Source organism: Pezoporus flaviventris, unplaced genomic scaffold (genome assembly GCF_033815535.1).
Source record: "Pezoporus flaviventris isolate CSIRO_AGI_PZ_B2104156 unplaced genomic scaffold, CSIRO_AGI_Pfla_v1 ptg000006l, whole genome shotgun sequence".
NCBI lineage: Eukaryota > Metazoa > Chordata > Aves > Psittaciformes > Psittacidae > Pezoporus > Pezoporus flaviventris.
In genome coordinates this window covers 1,763,872-1,784,132 of record NW_026892554.1, presented here as the reverse complement: position 1 = coordinate 1,784,132, position 20,261 = coordinate 1,763,872, and the positions used below count along the sequence as shown (strand labels likewise).

Sequence of the window (20,261 nt, the reverse complement as noted above, 5' to 3'; positions counted from 1 at the left end):
CATTGGAACGGGTAATTACTGTAGCAACTACAGACTAATTTGAAGTGTTAGCTGTTAATTAAAGCACTACAGAGGTGTACAGTTGTCTTTTGGTGTAACCAAAGCTCCTATTCAAACTTCATTAATCACTTTACAGTTATTGTGTTGGGAAAGGTCAGGACAACTGAGATGCCGATCAGCCTGGAGTAAACAAATTCCGTTCCTCCCAGGTAGCATGGCATTTGCAGAGCCACTGGTCATGCTGCACCCATGGGCATGGCATTTCCTTTGTGATCCAATGCTCAGCCATAATTAAATGTTAAATGGGTCCTGTCAGTGCTCTGTAAACCAAACCAGGTATCTGCCCTCTGCTGGAAATTGAACCCAAACTTCCACGGATGAATTAGCGTGCATCATAATTAAATAATCAAGTCTTCCCTTTTAATTCACTTGGAAACAGGAGATCTCTCTTATGGAAAAAAGATCAGCTTTCTTGACAGGCTAATTAAGTTGCCAAACTGTCCGGCACAGTACATCGGCAGCTAACAGACGCTGAGCATGCTATCTCAACCTGTTCACTTGCTTGTCATTGCTGTTCATCTTAAGTCCATAATGTTTTGCCACTGTTGATTCATCCCTAGTTACAGCAAAGTTCATTTACTCCGTGGGATTCATGGATTATGCACTCAGCCACCAGTCTGTCAGAGCGCTGTCTTTGCTTCCTGCCTGTTGTTACGATATTAAATAACACTGAGTTTTGGTGTTTGCTCCTACAGGCTGATGCCACTTGGCCACATAAATGTTTATCCTTCAGTTAGTAAATTAAAGTGAAGTTTTTAGAAACTTCCAAACCATTAATAAATGATATGAACACTCAGGGTTATAAATAGGATTAAACAACAGTCCTGCCCTCTGCTATGTATGATTTTGCATGCAATAGGCCAACTTCCTTCTTCAGTAATAATTGCTAGAGGTATGTAGTGGTAAAACATTATAATTCTTTGAAGTTAGTGCCACATATATGACATTACTCTGCATAGAGTCATAAATCAGGATGAGACAATAAAACTAGTGAAGAGGAAAACCTTTAATGGTTTTGTTTTTATGCAGAATTCCATCAGATTTTTAGTAGACACTTTTTTTTCCACCTCCTTTTTATTTTCTTAGGAATTCGTGGTCAGGAATGCAGAAGTCAGTGTTAAATAGCCAATTTCTTTAGAAATTAAGACAAATGATTTGGAATATTGTGGGAAATGATTCTGGGTCCATGTGAGTGTTAACAATAATGCTTTCTAACCTTGTATGTGTACACATGTGCTAATCTTAAATACAAATGCAGAAAGGTCATTTCACTCAGGTTTTCTGCGGGTCCTTAGGTTGTGGTAAAGAATCAGCCATTACCTCTTTTACTGCACTTTAATTGATAGAACTGTGGATCTCACTGTCCTACCACTAAAAATATCCATAGGGCTGCAAACTGGTGTGGTAAACCTTCTTTTATGTGAATAAAGGGTATTTATTGATTTTATTTCATTGAAAGAAAATGTGAAAATGGATAAATTCATACCCATAAGATTACTATTCCGCTGCCTGAAAGTCTTCAATGTGCAGATTTTATATAAGACATGCAGATGTAAAAACCTGCTAAATGGTTTCATTGTAAATATAGTCTTTTGATCAATTGTTTTCATCAGTCTTCCTTTAGAAATGCTCTCTGAGATTGGTTTAATGTAAAACAGATTAGCTCCAAGTCATTTTTCTATGAAATTAGTGGATACAAGCTGCACACATGTATAGAGGTAATTTTATGTGATCTCAACTTACTTAATTTTTTCCCTCATGCAGGGCATATCATGTCCCTAGTGGAAAAATACTAGCAGTAAAGGTAAGATATTACAGTAATTTTCTTTCTCTCTTTCTTTCTCTCCATTCTTTCTTGACCTTGATTTCCTTCCCCTCCCTCTGATTCTTAGATCTCATTTGGGTTTATCACATTAATCCACATTGTTTCGCAGGAAAGCTCTACATTAGGCAGAAGCTCTTTGCTGTGAGGGTGCTGAGGCGCTGGCACAGGGTGCCCAGAGAAGCTGTGGCTGCCCCATCCCTGGCAGTGTTCAAGGCCAGGTTGGACACAGGGGCTTGGAGAAAGCTGCTCCAGTGGAAGGTGTCCCTGCCCGTGGCAGGGGTTGGAACTGAATGAGCTTTAAGGTCCCTTCCAACCCAAACCATTCTATGATACCTAAATCTGTCACGAGCAGTAAGACAGGAATTGTGTAATAGGCACAGAAGTATGGAAAACTTAAGTATAAAATAATAACTTTATTGTTTTATTACAACTTGCAGTATGGCACTAAAAACGCTCTTGCCCTAGATGCCTGGGTTGTGTATGGATGCTGTTTTATCCTGGTTCTTGCTCCTAATGTAATCTTCAGGCTCGACAGAGAGCATCCTCCGTGGCAGCTGTGTTTGGTGCCAGCATTGCTGCTCTCCAGCCCTGGCCCTGTGCTGCTGGGGAGCTGTGGGTGCTCCCAGAAGTTGCCTGGAGAGGAGGTGGAGCACAAGGAAATTCACACAGGCAGGAGGGAAATAAGTTCACCCTTTGCAAGGTTAATTGAAATCATCTCCCTGTGGCAAAAAGCATGTTCCCCAGCAATTTCACCTCGTTTCCCTTAAGAGTCCATGGGTTTGGTTAGTCCTGGTGGGTAAATAGGATCCTGAAGATCTGGGGGACTGGGTTCTCTTGTAGTTATTACTCATGGTGGTCCTGTCAGTCTCAATTGTATTTTTTAGTGTGATTTCAGACGAGATATTACATCAACCTGTGTGTGTTATCATAGTGTAAAATAACCTGCTCACAGGCTGGAGGTCAGGAAGCCTGCAATGACAGCGATCATGCTGGCTTGCTCTATTAAGAAAATGACTTAACACATCCATGGCCAGGCATACCCAGCAATAAAGAGCGGCTGGGAGGATGGTAATGCCAGTGTCTTGACCTGATCATCACACGGATCAAGTGTTTTGACAGAGGATTACCACACTAATAGAAACAGCACTGGATGGATCTGTGAAAGTAAAGTTCTGTGTTTTGGGGGCTTTTTCTGATAATAAACCACAGATTTGGTAGGACAAGAAAACATTTGGAAAACCTGTTGATTAAAATGCTTTCACATGGTAGAGAATCTTGTAAATATATTGAATAGGAAAACAAACCACTGCTACATACGCTATAGATGAAACCAATGTCATTTTGTATGAACTTTGCAGCTAGGTATTGTGCAGAGGGTTGAATAGATTATTCACAGGTAACTTTTTTTCAATTAGAGGGGAAAATCTGAATGAAAACTGTGAGTGTACACTGGCTGGTTGCCATTCTTCAACTGCTTTTAGTTTCTCCTGCTCTTAAGCTAGCATTTAAATGGACCATTTGATTAATCATTTTTATAGCAGCTATAATACTCCCAAATTTCCTTTGAGTTGTACATACTGTAAAAGACAATTATGTCGCCACAGATTAAATAAGTGAATTAAAACAGAATAGCAGCTTAATTTGACCTGTGATTTTGCTCTCGTTCCCTGTAGTGGAACGTATGCCACTCCAGCAAATAGATGAAGTCATCCATGACAGCTTGTGATGAATTGCCGTATTTATACTGTATATTTTAATAGCCTCACACTAATTTAAATTGAGCACAGAGTAAATTATAATTCAGTCACTTGACTGCTTGTATTTAACTTGACAACTCATCCTTATTTGTCCTGGAGCAGAGGAAATATGTTCAGGTATTCCTCTTTTAAAAATTAACCCTTTTCACTTGGAACGTTGGGTATGTGGAGTTAATGTAAGTTCTAAGTGTGCCAAGTGGCTTCAAAAGCGCTGTATTTTAGGCAGGAACTTAAGAAAGATATGCAGGAATGCTTGCAGCCCTTCCTGAATCCCAGAGGACCACCACACCATTTAAATTAAAAATCATAGAATCACAGAATGGTTTGTATTGAAGAGACCTTAAAGCTCATCCAGCTCCAACCCCTGCCACGGGCAGGGACCCCTTCCACTGGAGCAGCTTGCTCCAAGCCCCTGTGTCCAACCTGGCCTTGAACACTGCCAGGGATGGGGCAGCCACAGCTTCTCTGGGCACCCTGTGCCAGCGCCTCAGCACCCTCCCAGGGAAGAGCTTCTGCCTAAGAGCTCATCTCAGTCTCCCCTCTGGCAGGTTAAAGCCATTCCCCTTGGCCTGTCCCTACAGGCCCTTATCAAAAGCCATACATGCTTCCCATACTGTTGTAGTGCATTTCCATACATGCCCTACCCAGTAGTATCCTCAACACTTGTTAGTAGGGTAGCTCTGCCTTTCTAGGTTATCCCACTATTAGAATGCAGGGTCTGTATGTAATTATAGTTAATGCAAATCAGCCAGAGACCTTTCTTCATGCCAGGTCGTTGTTGATTGGATGTCAGTGATGTATTTGACGCTGATCATGCTAACTAGTCCTTGTTCAGATCGGTGAAGCCTTCCCAGGGAACAGGCAGGGAAGTTTCTCACTGTGAGTAGTATTTAGTGAGATAAAATGCTGATTTTATATCATTGACAAGATTAAATTCTGTTAATATTCAGTGGGTGAAACTGATGGTATCCCAGCAAATTATTGTAAGTTTTTCAGGCTGGAAAAATGTAAGTGAATATTGTTGGCAAATGATTATTGATCTAGACAAGTGTGTTAAACGTTTCTTGGCAGCCCTGTATTACACTTACAATTTAGTTTAGTGACAGCTTTTATAAATAACCCTAAAGCAAAGTCTTGATAGGCGCAGGTTATCGGTTTTTCTTTTAGACTGATTTTGATACTGTAAAATCTGTGCGTTTGGAAATGGCCTCTGTATTTTGTTGTATCAGCAGTAAATGCAGCCTGTTATATCTGTTCTGCTAATTCTGCAAATTGACTACATTTTGTTCCCCTTTAGCTTCAAGTATCAAACTGTGAAATATCGTGGTGGCTAAATGCATTTAGAATCTATTTTGGTTTATATACTAGTACTTAATAATTGAATGTGGAAGTCTTCAAATAATCATGGCAAAGAATTGCATATTAAAGTTCACTTTCAATGCTGGTTCTGCCAGAACCAGCATCCTTATTAAGAGAGTCTGTCTTGAAAATCCTGCAGACTTGCATCTCCACCTTCACTGCAGCACTTGGTGCTTCACTCCTGGGTAGCAGCCTGGCTCAGAAGGATGGAAAACGAGGGTTTGGGTGGAGGAAGCAGTAATAAGCATGAGAATGAGCTGCTGAGTGCTCCAAGTCACAGGGTGTGTAGTTGTTTTGAGGAATGCTTTGGTGATACTTATCTAAGCATCTGTATCATCTGCATTTTTTCTGTGTGTTTAACAGTTTTCCATGTTCCATACAATGTTAGGAATTCAGATAAAAACGGGATAAATATTAAACTGAAACTATAAAGGTCATGGTAAGAGACACTCCTTCAAGGCACCAATGAGACATTCAGGGGTGCTTCCAGTACTATGTGTATTCAGCCCTTAGAATTAACTTCAGCACTTTGGGACCTGTAGATCTACCACTCCTGCTCTTCACGTTACGTCTGCGGCTTGTGTTCAAGCCAAACTCATCTCATGGTTGAATGGTTAAACCACAAACCTGATGATATTTCATGGATAAAATTGTCTGTATAGCTTAGTTTGCTTGTAACTGACTTTTAAGAGTAAATAAATCTGTCCTTTCATTTCCATTTCCTTCCTTTGCTCATCGCTATATTAAAATAGTCTTTCCATCTATTCCTGCCTTTCTTTTCATCACATAAAGATTACTAATACTCAGATGTTCAGGTTTTTATTTTGAATCGTTCACTTTTTGTGTCAACTGTGATCATGTATCTCTTGTGTTGTATTTTAGGTCATACCCTTAGATATAACACTGGAACTCCAGAAGCAGATAATGTCGGAGTTAGAAATTCTTTACAAGGTATATAAATTTTCTCATTTTCAGTATTCTTCCTTATAATCTTCTTACAACAAATTTTAAACCAGGCTTCTCTCTTTTTCCCTTTCTTTTCCCAGTGTGACTCATCATATATCATAGGATTTTACGGTGCTTTTTTTGTAGAAAACAGGATTTCCCTGTGCACAGAGTTCATGGACGGTGAGTTGTGCATTCAGTGTGCTTTTGGTTGCTAAGTCTGTTAATGGGAAAACCATATCAAGATGTGCTTTTCCAGAACAGAGCAAAATGCAGTGGTATGACTGTATTAATAATTTCACAGGTAGTTTATAGACAGAATAGGTTGGTATTGGGCTTATGTTACATTCTCCATGGGCTGCTGTGTTTTCTTGAGTGTAACTTCCCTACTTTTATTGAAAATGTAAATAGAACAGAAATAAATGCTGGCTTAATTTGTGGGTTGATATTTGAGTGTTCCATACAATCTGTCCTCGCTGACAAAACAGCTGTTCCTCACTTTTCCTGTTTTGATAGCCAAACCAGATTTTCTTTTAAAGAAATCTATTAACCCAATGTCCTGTGTGTTTTCAATGGAAATCGTCTCTTAATTGCAAGACAAGGAATGATTTTCTAACACAGCTGTTTAGCAGCATGGCACTGAGCTCCTTTTGGAGTGTACTCCTGTTTCTCTCAATGTGAGTCTTCAGACCAAGAGTATCCCCTTCCCCACCATCTGATGCTGCGGTCATTGTGGAGATGTATTAGTGCTTTGCTTTGAAATCTTCGTGCTGTGTGGAATTCTTGGGGAAAAGGCAGGGAAAGCATTGTGATTGCAGCAATTTATAATCATTGCTGCCCTCTGTGTATCAGTTCTGAGAGTGTGTCTCATGGCAGCTGCAGTCCCCTTGTGTCTCGCGCAACAACCCTCTTCACAGCGTTCAACTCTTAACATCACGTTGTTGTTAGGAGCAATAGTCTGTTACTCACTCCAGGATTTTCTTACGAGCCAACATTTTATGCCTTCTCCAGGTCTTTCACAAAGGTTCAGTTAAGCCGGATATAAAGAAGTAAGGATCTCACAAACAATTTTCTGTGGAGAGAAGGCTTTATGGCAGGAAAAATTTCCAAAGCCAAATGTGTATCATTAAGCATCGAGTAGCTTCATTCTTTCTGATATAAAGATAAAAAACCTTTAGGGTTTTATGGTGCATTTTGTTTTCTCCCTGTTAAAATGGTCTGTTATTGTTGTTATTTCTTCCTTTTTACATTCACTGCCTCTGTCCCAGGCATCACTGTGCCCTGTTTCCAAGTACTAATATTCTCTCAGATTTTCCATATTTTGATGGAAAATGCTACATTTATTCAGCAAAGCCTAGAAGCTCAGTTCCTTGCTGTTCTCCTGCTGTGCGTCTTAGCCATTTCTCTGCTCTGTTCTTGCAGTTGCCTCAGATTTGCAAGCCTGTGTTAAGCAGGAGTAGTCCCATGCAGTAAGGAAGCATCTGCTCATGCCAAAACCATGCATCTGTCTAGAGTGTGTATGCCCCTACTAATTCAGAGATGTTTAAAATAATGGACATAAATGCTTCCAGTTCTGAATTCTTGCTTGAAAATATTGAAGCCTTTAGGGTATGCATCCCTCATGGTGTTGCACAACGATGGTGTTTACTGACCATGCACTAATTACTCGGAATTATACTGGAGATGACCTCTGGTCTGCCTCATGTTGTGCACTCCTTCTGGCAGAAAGCAACAGCAATCATTTAAAGGAAGAACAAAATGCAAATAAAGGGACCTTGCCATTTTTTTCCCTGAGACCTTTAATTTTGATGCATAAGAATACAGGTAAAGAGAAGAAAAAATACTTTCTCATCCTGCAGATGAGCAGCTTTAACCTTGACAAATGTTTAGCCCTTTGGACTGTCTTGGGCCAGTTTATAAGATTTCCTGAATCCCAGGACTCTGCCCAGTTGTATCCCAACCTTTAATTTTGATGCATAAGAATACAGGTAAAGAGTTTTCTTAATTGCTGGACATTGGCCTCACTCTTTTCCCAATGGTGTCCTCAGTAAAACCTAGATGCTGCACTGAGAGCAGAGTTAGATCGGTGCTGAGCACTCTGAGGACCTCAAGCCTTGACTAAGACACCCTGCTCTTGCAAGCTGATGGTAGTACACTCTGCCTGTAATTCACTTGTCCTTTGATTTATTTATTTGCCATTCTACTTGGGTATTTTTAATTTTCAATTTTCAATTTGCTTTCTTGCCCAATAATTTCACCCTAGGGATGTTTTGAACACTGGTTTGGTCATGAATTTCCTTTGCAGAACATAAGGGAAAAGCCTCAGGACTCTGACGTCCACTGTTGCTTTTGGGATGACTTTTTTATTCCTGAGAAGTTTCTCCAAGCCTGTTGGGTTTGAGTTCTCCAACTTTGATATTCTGTCTTGTGACTGGGAGTTTTTCTAAGAGTTTAAGTGTTAGTGCTGCAAGCAGCAATAAGTAATGTGGGTGGAAAGACCCCCAGGTACTGTTCCATGTGTTTATTCAGAGTTTGGTAGATTTTTAAGGTCAGTTATTTCTGACACAGTTATTGTTATATCATTGATGGTGTTTTTATTAATAACCAAGGCCTAGAAACCCCTTGTGGCTTCAAATCTGGGGCAGTATTTCATTTTGTATTATCTAAGCACATTTTGTTTGTCCCTGCAGGGGGTTCTTTGGATGTTTATAGAAAAATTCCAGAGCATGTACTTGGAAGAATAGCAGTAGCTGTAAGTACTTCTTTCTTTATGTCTTTTGGGTTTTGATTGTGCGTGTAACAGAATGATTTGAGTGCACACATGCCCCTTGTGACACCAAGTCGTGTCCAGAGTCCGTGTCCTCATTGTGAAAGGGAAGGTCCTTCCTAACCCTTGGGTGTGCACAAGGACACCAGGGTTAAGGAAGCCTTCCTTTAGAACTGCGAGCACATGAGTTGCCAGAGGCTCAAGAAATGTGATAAATTGAATGGGATAAGGAAAGAAGTCATGAATTTGCTGGAGATCTGCGTGGTCTGTTTCTTCACGTCAACCCTTGTAGGATGGAGCAGTCCTCTTGATTGCCTTTATTGAGCCTTGCAGTCCTTCTGTACTATATGGTTCCTTTAAAAAGTGATTCAGAAGCCCTGTCTTAGCCTTTAAGGTGATTCCCTCATCTGCTGCTTCTCGTGTGTAATTTCCATTCTAACTGTTTGTTCTGCACAAAGTTACCTCAATTAGGTTTGCTTCCCAGGCTGAAAGATGAAGTCAGCTCCTGGTACCAGAATGCAATGGCAGAACACATTTTCTCTCTTCCCCTGTGGCAGATGTACTCCTGAATGCAGATAAGGAGGAGGCTGCAGTTTTTATTTGGCTGACCTAGGCTGCCTGGGGACAGGCTGCTCTTACTACAGTGATGGGACCCTTCACACCTGAGCAGTAATGGCTGAGGAGCTGATAGTGATTTTGGAGGTGATGAGCAGGGAGATGGTCTGTGAGCTAGGAAAAACCATCAATCCCCTATATCTACTCAGTTTGGTAACAAGGTGTTGACAATGGGATCCTTGGAGGACCTGGTAGCTCATCACTGTGTTTCAGCAGCCTTCAGTGGCTGCTCTGCTAGAAATTCACTGGCTCCAATTTGAAAACTAAATTACAGAACAACAAAAGAAGGGAAAAAAAAACCAGAAGTCCCATCTTTTGCCAGAGCTGAATAAGGGGTAAATGACCAATGTCTTAGTGGATTTCCCAGGGGAGGGAGATACTGCTAAACAATTGCTAAATATAAGGAATACTTTGATAACTTAAGCAGTTTAAAGCATAACAAAGTTATTCTATCATGTGCCATTTAATTAAGTGCTGGGCTTTCACATTCATTATACATCAAGCTGACAATTTAAATCCTTTAATCCAACACAGGCAGCTATTTAGTCTCTGTTCATTGTAATTCACAGCTCTACTTTCCTCTTAATTTGTGTGGCCTGCCCAGGGTGATGAGCATCCTTCTCTGATGCTGTTTCCTCTAAGTAGCTTCAAATCTTCTCATTATATAGCCTAGCAGTTTCTTATGGAATTTGAATGCTTTTCACCTTTAGTTCAGAGTAAAAACGTTTCATCTCTTCTTCCCTATGGAGCAATGAACAGTGTCCTCATATTCCTGAGTAGCATGTGTAGAGTGTAATAATACTGGGATGGGCCTTAAAGAATTTCTTCATCTGCTTATTCCTTCTTCTTTTCCTCATTTGACTTCATGTTATGTATTTAATACATCCACACTAACTTACCTTGTCATTTCCTTTACTTACTTTTGTCTCTCCTCTCCCCCATCCTCCCCAGCTCCTTGGCTTGATATTTTACTGATGTTCTCTTCCAATTATTCACTTATCCATAATGGTGATGCTTCAGCCCCACCTTTTATGTCCTGAGATATATATATATATAGTTCACCTGCAGGGTCATCTCTCTGTGAATCTGTTAGTTAGTGAGCATGACTCCCAGACAAGGACAGTGAGCTCATACTTAACAGCTTCTAGTTCTTTTATTTGCTGCTTTAGCAGCCTGTACTGTGCCCACTGCAGTGCAGGGGGTCAGTAAAGAGGTGAACAAAGGAGCAGGAGCCTTCAGAGAAGGAACTTGGCCCTTTCTCCTGCTTCTGTGTAACAGAAGGTGTGCGCTGAGGCTGAACCAGCCCTGGCAGCGTCCCCTGCTCTGGTGCTGCTTTTTTGCTCAGTTGGCATAGTAGACTTGTTGGAAGGAGGCAGTGAAAGCCTTTGTTCTCTCTAGAATTTATCAGTGGCAGCAGGAAAGGCTCCTTTAAGTCTTCACAACCCTGCGTCTTGGTGTCTGATGTTTTCAGCAGGGCCCAGCAGCCCATTTTGTGGGTTGGGCACCTTTTTGCCAAGTCCACAGACACCATAATCCCCACCCTGGACAGCTTGGGAAGATTACCCAAAGCCTGGAGGATTTCTGTTCAGGTACTGAGGAGAAGGAGGATATCAAACAAAGCTGGAGCTCACATGAATGGATTTTGTACACAAAACCTGGAGCTTCTGTAGTCTTTTTTCCCCAATTTTTGTATGTTTTCTTTCTACCTTCATTGCACCACGCACACAGTCATTTGTCTTTTATTCTCCTGAGACATGCACAATGCATTGGTCTATTGAAGCTGCTTAATAATATGTGTGACCCGTGCATCTGTTAATTAGAATATCCCTTTGTTGTATTTGAAGAAGTTTTTAAGAGAAACCATTTCCAGAGGAAAATGATGCCAGCACATGTAGACATGTAGCAGCATCCCAGCACTCCTCTCACTCTGACTTGATTGTCTTCTTGCTTCCTTTCTTGTTACATGAATTTGCCATGAAAAGTGGTGGACTGACAGCCCTTAAAAATAGTGATGAGCTCTAAGGTCCCTTCCAAACCAAACCAGTCTAGGATTCTGTGATTCAGGAGCAGGATGAAATAGTAAGAGAAACTCCAAGAAACTGGAGGGATCTCTGACTTCATAATAAAATTCACCCTGGTCACCTGTATTGAGGCAGTATCAACGAGAATGGGAAAGCTCTCTTCTTCTTGTGTACTTTATTTATGTGAAGGGCTAGTGTGCTTTTCCAAAGGAAAAGTGTATCTTGGGAAACCCAAAGTAATGTGGTGGCTCCTGCTTTCATACTGTTGTGTACTTATTTGGGTCCGCCGATGTAAAATCTGTTCTACCTTTGCTTGCCACTTCACACATTTATTTTCACTTCAATTTCTGAAGCAGTGACATTGTGCACTGTATTTTGAGTGCTAATGTTGATTGAAGTTCTCCCTGAAAGGATGTGCACTTGAACTGTCAAGAGAGTGGGTGATTGACAGCAGGTAGAAGTACTTTTTGTGTCAAGGCTTTGTCAAGCCATTGTTGTAAAACCTGCTTTACTGAATACCAATAATTCCTGCTAGATGTTCAATCAAAAGATACTCTCTTCCAGCACCATTTTAGAATAATATTTAATACTTGAGAGTCCTTTCCTAATAGGCAAATGTAAGGTAAGTGAGGAACGGTGCTTTCCTCTGAGTTAGTCCATCTGGGGGGGCTCCTGTTCGCATCTTTGCAGCCCAGGATAAAGGGAAGAGATCTTTTCATTCCTTTGCACACTGATACTGAGAGAACTGGAATGTGAAAGTTTGTTTAATGCCGTGTCTTTCATAACTGCTTATCCAGCACATGTTCCATAATAAAGGTGTTTAATAACTCACAGCTGTTGACTTTTTTCCCCCATAGGAAACATTTCTTTTTTTCTATGAATGCATGCTTTAAATTAAATAATTTCATAATGGTTTTAAAGATTTTGAGTGGTCCAAATAGATGTTTAATAATCAGAGCAGCTTACTGTCATCAGAAGCAGTTTCACCAATGAGCAAGCCTGAGATGTTGCACCCCTTTTCTTTATTTTTGTATAAATACTTTTTGGTTTTGCCTTCTTCTTATGACAAAATTCTGTGTAAGTACAATTCCCCTCTTTTGCTTTTTGAAAGGCCAACATGAAGAAGGGCACACCACTGAGCGCGCAGAATTTGACTTTTGTTACAGGGACTTAGCACCTGAGGCCATGAGATGGGTATGAAGTGTGAGTTAAACACTGAGGAATTGCCACCTAGAGCAGTTTGTTGGGGATCCAGAATCATAATTTGCTGTATAAAAGAGATTGTGATTCCACTGACACTGGTTTTGGTTACAGAGTAAGTTCTAAAAGGAGTTTCTAATCCAATAGGATGGCTGTAAATCCTTATGCTCTCTGCTTTCATGCTATATGATATTTTTAGCACTTCTGCTTGATCACTGTAACAGAAGTAATTTCATTGCAGTCTACTCGGACAACGAATGTAATTGTTTTGAGTGAAAAACTCCTACAACTTCACAGCTGTCGGGAATGCTTTATTGTTCTGGAGATGCACAAAGTGTCAGGGAAGTGAATGAAATGTCGTCTCAGAGATGGAAACTTTATAGGAAAGATTTGCTCTGTTAAAGAAAGCTGGCTGAGAGCAGGGATGGGTCGGGTTAAAAAGGAGCAGGAGGAGAAATGTGTTTGTTGAATCTTGCTCTCTGGGCTTGTAGTAAATCTAGGGGAAAATCAGAGTGTTAAAAATGCAAGAGTATGGGTGGTTAATTACTTACAGAAACAAAACCTGCAGAGAGGATGACTTGTAACACCCAGCTGCTGTCTTAGGGAGTGGACTGATGGGCTTGTTTGATTGTTATAATCATATTGTATGCATGAAATAGAGTGGCAGTTGGATCCAGTGACAGAATCCCAGACTGGTTTGGGTTGAAGGCACCTTAAAGCTCATCCAGTTCCAACCCCCTGCCACGGGCAGGGACACCTTCCACACTTTCTGGCCCTGGCTCCATAGTTCATTGGAATTTGGGTCTTTAATGACTTGTGCAAGCTGAGATGTGCAGTATTTCTTACCAGGAATCTTTAATATGTGTTGCTTTTCCTTTTCAATTCAGGTTGTGAAAGGCCTTACCTATTTATGGAGTCTAAAGATTCTGCACAGAGGTGAGTAACAGATGTTTTCTGTTTTCCAGTGAAATACCATATTATTTTATATTAGCAACGCTGCTATGGAGACAGTAGATCTTATAAACATCTGCTTTGATTCCAGTGGAGTAATGCAGGATGAATCTTGCTCATTAGCCTTGCATGTTTTCTGATAAAATATTTTTACTGCTCTTCTCTTTTATTGCCATCCCTGTTCCCCTGCAAAGAAAAAGACTGAAGAAAGAAACAAATTTTATGGAGATGGAGATGCTCAGTGTTACAGGCAGGTGCCCAGTGGCAAAATGAGCAAGGCAAATCAGGTGTTTGCCTGGGATTGAAAATAGAAGATGGATAATGAGTTTTCTTATGTACCTCAGAAACCTCACGTGACAGCCACAGGCGCTGCAAGAGTCTCTAAAAACATGGCCCACTGTCCTCTAACATGGTCACGAACAGTGAAAGAACCTTTAACCCTGTTTGCACCTAAGGCATTTTATTTTGGGGTTTTGCAGTTTGTTCTCCTTCCTGAAGCTCATCCGTGTTTTTTTAAACTTCTCATTTAGAATCATAGAATAGTTTGGGTTGGAAAGGACCTTAAGATCATCCAGTTCCAACCCCCCTGCCATGGGCAGGGACACCTCACACTAAACCATCTCACCCAAGGCTTCGTCCACTGCCTTGAACACTGCCAGGGATGGAGCATTCACAACCTCCCTGGGCAACCCATTCCAGTGCCTCACCACCCTAACAGGAAAGAATCTCCTCCTTAGATCCAATCTAAAATCTAGTTATTGCTTTTAAATGTTATTTTATTTTGTTACGAATATACCTGTTGTGGAAAATTAATTTAGATGTATTAGAACTTTCAAAATCAGTGCCATTTCTGGAACAGTGGAAAACGCTGTTTAAAGAACAAAGAAGCTCTTCACCCTTCACCACCCCCCACCCCCCCCCCCAAAAAAAGGAAAACTCATTACATTTATAATGTGTCTAAAGTGTCTGAAAGTAACTGCTTTGGTTCCTAATGTTGCTAACAGTACTGTTTAATTTAACCCATCTGCTCACTCAGCCCGAGTGCACAGTTGGAGCATGCAGTAACCGACATCATTTGGGATTGAAAGAGAAGGGTAAAGTAGAGAGACACATAGAAATTCTTAAGTTGCAGACCAAGTAGGTAAGAGCATTTCTTGTGGGGTGACTGGTTCTGGAGTGGCTGAGAGGTAGGTGGAAGGCTGAACAAGGTGATGAGCAACGCCTAGGTTGTGTGCCTGGTGTCCTGGTGTGATCAGAGCAAGGAACTGGACACCTCTGGAGAGTCATCCAGAAATCTGTACTCTGAGTGGTAAGAACATGCTAACGGGAAACACTGATTATGGTATGTATTGAGGTCCTGCCCATCCTTAGACCTCGGACTGTCCTCAGGCTTTTGTGGAGAGTTTGAATGGAGGAGGAGATCGAGCCTGCCTTTGTGCAGTGCCCCAGCGAGCAGCTGTGCAACAGGACATTGGCTTGGATTCCTCCTCAGTTTCACAATGTCTCCTTCTTGGGAGGTCATTGTGATGTGAGAGCACAGGCTCTCTCCCAGATGGTAGAAAAAGGCCTGTGGCCAGAAGAGTGAGTAGAGATCAAGTTAAGGTCTTGGCTTTGTTACCCCCGATTAGAGGCTCAGTGAAACACTAAGGCTGCTAGTGTATTTGACCCTTGGTTGTTGCTGGATTAAAAGAACAGAAATAACCCCGAATCCATGACCAGCTCAGTGCAGGCACAAGTTGCCATGGAGGCTTCATTTCTGATGATGGTTTCAACATTTCACCTACTATCCTGGATGTTGCCAGATGCAGATTTAGTAGCTCCATCCACTTGCAGCAAGAGGATGAACAGTCTAGATGCCAGAGCTGCTACAGCAATTGTCAGAATAAATGACAAGGTACCTGGAACATCCATGGCTGGACATTACTACACATTATTGCCATACTTTTGTAACACCCAAAAAGAAAAAAGGCACATTTGAATCTTATTTTTCATTTTCTCATTTAAGATTCTGGTCACCTCCTCAATGTGATTTGGAGAGAGCATTGTGGGCAAGCATAAGTACTATAACTGCAACGTTTTATTGTTTGTTCTGCTGTAAATTTAGAACCTGGATCTGATTTTTACCTTGCCAGTAAAACAAAATCCCCCCTTTTATATGGGTTTCACTGCCTTGATTGAAGAGCAGCTCTTGAGTTTTTGATGAATTATGTATGGTCCTTGCCATGGCCTAAAGAAAAGCGCAGAAACTGATTTTTCATCACACTTCAGATGTTTCTGGCCTTGGTCTGTTGCTGGAATGACCAAGGTGAGAACAGCCCTGCAGAGTGCCATGGAGGGGATAAGTAGAATTCCAGGTTCAGCAGAGTTTCCTCAAGGTTTTCAGTCTCGTTGTCTGTTTTGAGGACGCAGAAAAAGTGTGTGTACTTCTCTGTTTTAAAAATGGGTACAAAGTAATACCATGCCAGGGAAATGCCTGCTTCTCAGAGTAATCTCTGGCTACTGGTTTTAATGCATCAGAGGTAAAAGAAAGACAGTTTAACCCTGACTTCCTTGCTGTCACATGCAGAAGATCATGCAGGAAGCTCACATAGGCTAAGGAGTCAAGAGTTTCCACCACGGCATAAGGAAGGTGGAGAAGCTGTGTAAGGCAGCGCAGCAAAGACAGTTTGTGACTAGAGCATGGATTAAAGCAAAGGAAACAAACAATGAGCAAGTCTTTTATTGCAGATCAGACATTTCAGCAAATATTACAGCTTAACTTCAAAACAAACCTTGCAACTAATGAGGTGATAGCCGTGCATATTAATAAACCCAACGCTGTAGTCTTAGTCATCGCACCCACATCAAACATAAACATAAGATTAACACCTACAGCACTTCTTTGGAAGATGTGAGAATGTCCCAATGATAAGTGTGCTCTTTTCCCCAGAGGATAAGAAGTAGAAATGGAAGGGTAATGAGAAATTAACTTAGATTTAAAACAGATTTAGCAATTAAACAAGTCTAATCATGTACAAAGTCAAAGTTTGTATAAAGACAAACCAAAATCTGTTAAGTTCAAGAATAAGTATAGACCGTATGCATTTTATCTACTACGTTTTTTTCTCTTCACACCTCCTTATTAAAGGAAATGTATGAAATCAATGTTACCCACTTGTGTTTAATTGTGCTCATCTGTATTTGTATGTGTGTTGGGGGCTGGTATATATTTGTGCTGGTTTGGGTCCCTTGGTTTCTGAGCAGGTTTTAGATCTGTCAGAGTTTTGGAGGTCTCTTCCGATTTGTGATGCGTGAGGCTGAGCAGAGTTGATGATCTCAAGATGTTCCCAGGCTGTTGGTGGCTGGGTGAAGGAGAAGGGAGGTTTGTGCATCCCTCAGACCATCTCTTTTTTACCCTGGGTTATTCCCATAGAAGGATATTCAAATCCTCTTTGTTTTGACAAGCTACTGGAGCTGAGGAGTGGTGGTTGGTAGGGGCAGGTATTGCTGCAACAGGGACAAGGAGTGTTCCCATCTTAGTTTGCTGAGGATTTCACCAGAGGTGCCCAGAGCAGTATATCTGATTTTTCACCCACCCTTTTTTTAGCTTTATGGGAGAAAATTGTTAGTGCAGAATGTAATGAAGCACAAACAAAAATACTAGGGCATGTGTGTGTATACCTCTGCATATTCACGTGTAGCTAAGCACATACATGCACACTCATGGACCACTTGAGCTTATTTGCAACAAAATACTCCTGGCCTTTGCAACAAGCATGCTGAGGAAGTCATTATGGCAAGGAAGTATTGTCATTTTCCCAGCAGCTTCTCTTTAACAGCAGTGTTCTGTGAGCTGTCTGCAGGTAGAACTGTGCTTTTGTATCTCCTCTTCCTTGAACCTCGCGTGCTGTGGTTTTATATGTTTAAAAGACAGGAAAAGTCAAGAGACAGCTTTCAGAAATATGTTGTTTTGTTGGGGTTTTTTTCCCCTCACAATCACCAATCCGTTTGCTTTCAATAAAACAAGATGAAATGTTTGGTGTTCACAAAGCTGAACCCGTGACAGTTCTGTTTACTGGTAAACACGAGCTTTGGAGGTCCCATTTATTTGCAGAGAGGTGAAACTACTTAGGCAGATATATCATAAAGAGGACTTGTTCCTCCTCTATAATGATGCTTCATGGAAATCATTTGTATTAAGCAAGCACTGGTAATGGGAGCATAATGACCCCTTTTGGCTCTTGTTTAAATTCTTTCACTTCTAAACAGTAATATTAATCACAAGCAGATGGTGCAGAACATTATTTATGCACATTTGTTTTCCAAAACCAAAAAGAAATGTTTAACCCATTAACTGAAGCTGTTCACGAAACAAAAAGGCTAATTTACTGATTGGGCGATTTTTCTCCCCACTTTCGATGCGAGATACTTTGAAGTGACATCTTCGTTGAGGATTGTCACTTCCCTTTCTTCTTGAGGAAACCAGCACAACCCTTGGAATTCATAGCAAATATTTGCTTAAACCCCCTATTTGTGGTGCTAGTTAAATTCTTCTGCAAGGATAGATAGTGTTTTTGTTATAGCAGTGCTTGTTTGGCTACAGCTTGCTCAGTGGAGGCCCCAGCCTGCACAAGCTGCCCTTTCTTCCTGGGCTTCTCTGTCTTTGTGGGCTGAGGCTTCCCTTCCTTCATGGGCTGACCACTGATTGCTTTTTTCTTTTAGGAATTTCTCCTTTTATTATTGTTTGTGGAGGGATTTCAGGATCAAGCAATGCTCATTGAATGACAGATGTTCTTTTTAATTATATTAGCTTACTGTCCTTTCCCGGGGAAAGGAAGCTGGGTCTGCGGATCCCCAGTGACACAAGGTCACATAGCTGGACACATTGGTTCTAACTTGGTGAGAGCTGGCAGCCCCTGTGGGACGGGGGACAAACGTGACATGTTGGTTTCCTCCAGTGACTTGTGTTAAGGGAATATGGACTTGTGGGATGCCCTTGGAGCACATAGAATGGTTGGGGTTGGAAGGACCTTAAAGCTCATCCAGTTCCAACCCCCTGCCATGGGCAGGGACACCTTCCGCTAGACCAGGTTGCTCCAACAATTCAGCACAAACCCAGGATGTAGGTAGCTCTGTTGGCTGCCATATTATTAGAAAAAAGGTTAAACAGGAGTACTGTGCAATGTCCTTTTCTCCTCAGGATTCAGGGTAGAGCCTCTGATGGACTCATCATGTCTTGATAGATGTAGTGAAGTCAGTCAGCATCCGAGGTCTGTGCTGTTTGTGAGCTGCCGCAAGGAAACCTTTGAGTCTCCCTGAAGTTTTAGTTAGAAAGCATATTCCTAAAACGCTGTTGGGAAGTGGACAGGAGATTGGTGACCATGTGGATGGCTCCATAGCAATGTTCTGCTCATCACCTGTGGTGTGGAATGGGTAAAAATCCATCACAAATGCAGCACATGGATTGAATTCCTAAAGATGAGATGAGATTGGGATAACATGCTGAGTCTGTTGATGCTGTAACATGATGGAGACACTCACGACTGATTGTTCTTTTGGCTTTGGAGGGAAATAGCAAAACATACCAGCACTATTAATACCTAACTTAAAATGTGCAGAATTTCTTAAGCTGTATAGTGTACTGTTGGATGCTTCCATTTTTAAACTGGATTTTTTTCTCTCATATATAGGAAAGCATTTAATCAGCTTGTTAATTGAGGTTATACATTTCTACATTACAGAGACAAATTAAGCAAGCTACTGTGGTACCAGGAAACATCTGCTAAACAAAGGCAAACTTAATGATAAACAAAATTAGGTTCTTTTCTAGTTGGGTTTCATCCATCTGCACCCAACTAGTGTTCACTTTTAAAGAAGGCAGAGATACAAGCTATTGCTTTTAATCCATTTTGACAGAAGAAAGCAGTGATTAGGCAAAGCCACTGTGCTCTAATCTTCCCAAGTTAAAGCCAGGCCATAACGTGCACATGGTACTTTCCAACTGGCATTGCTGGCACAGAAAAGATGCTCAGTGTTTCCTGCACTACCATCGAGTTTATTCACACATCGATTTTAGAGTATGCAGCAGAAGTAAACCAACTTCTTCTGGCATCAGGGGGTCAGCATTAAGTTCTTATCTGGCTTTACGATGTACATAGATGTTTAATTTGCTGGAGCATGATTAGTAATCATTAGTAATCATTTTAAGGCATTGTTCCAAATGCATGCAATCGGAGCTGTGTTATGCAGTAGAAGCCATGGAGGTGGAAGCCAGTAGCTCTAAAGAATGGTGCCCAAGAGCAGAGCTCCATTCTGTGTTCCTGCAGCTCAAATGTGCTTGTATGTTTGCTGTTTTGCTTGTGGTCCTTATACAGGTGTTTGTGGGGGACACTTTGTATTTGTAATTTTCATAGAATATTAAATTCTGCTCTTGTCACCATGTGGAATTAGGTGAGAGGTGTTGGAGAAGAGGGAGGCAGGGTTAATTGCAGAGATAAAATGCAAAGTCACAAGGCTGGGATGAATGGTAAAAGGTCAGCCCAGCTATCCCTTGGTACAGAACCAGGCTTCACTCTTTGCACTGTTGCTTTTGGCTTGTCCCTAAATCGCCCAGTGACACTTTGTTCCCTGTCAGCCATTTCTACTTCACACCATCAGCCACAGATCCTTTTTTGCAGACCTGCTCCAGCCTACGCTCCAGGCAGTTGTTTAATCCTGTGTTTATGCAGTTGATTAATCCCTGTCTAAACACAGTGCTTCCATTTGTCCCTATTGAATTTCAT

At 41.2% G+C, this 20,261-nt stretch overlaps 1 protein-coding gene across 2 annotated transcripts in view; it reads left to right on the top strand.

Moving 5' to 3' along the window:
- MAP2K5 (mitogen-activated protein kinase kinase 5) overlaps positions 1-20,261 on the top strand; it is a 120,785-nt gene that overhangs the window by 39,239 nt on the left and 61,285 nt on the right. For both annotated transcript variants that reach the window (XM_061446558.1, XM_061446557.1), the window contains exons 9-13: positions 1,825-1,864; positions 5,884-5,952; positions 6,048-6,129; positions 8,637-8,698; positions 13,437-13,485. In XM_061446558.1, the coding sequence (XP_061302542.1) occupies positions 1,825-1,864; positions 5,884-5,952; positions 6,048-6,129; positions 8,637-8,698; positions 13,437-13,485 (302 nt within the window). The remainder of the gene's footprint in view (positions 1-1,824; positions 1,865-5,883; positions 5,953-6,047; positions 6,130-8,636; positions 8,699-13,436; positions 13,486-20,261) is intronic.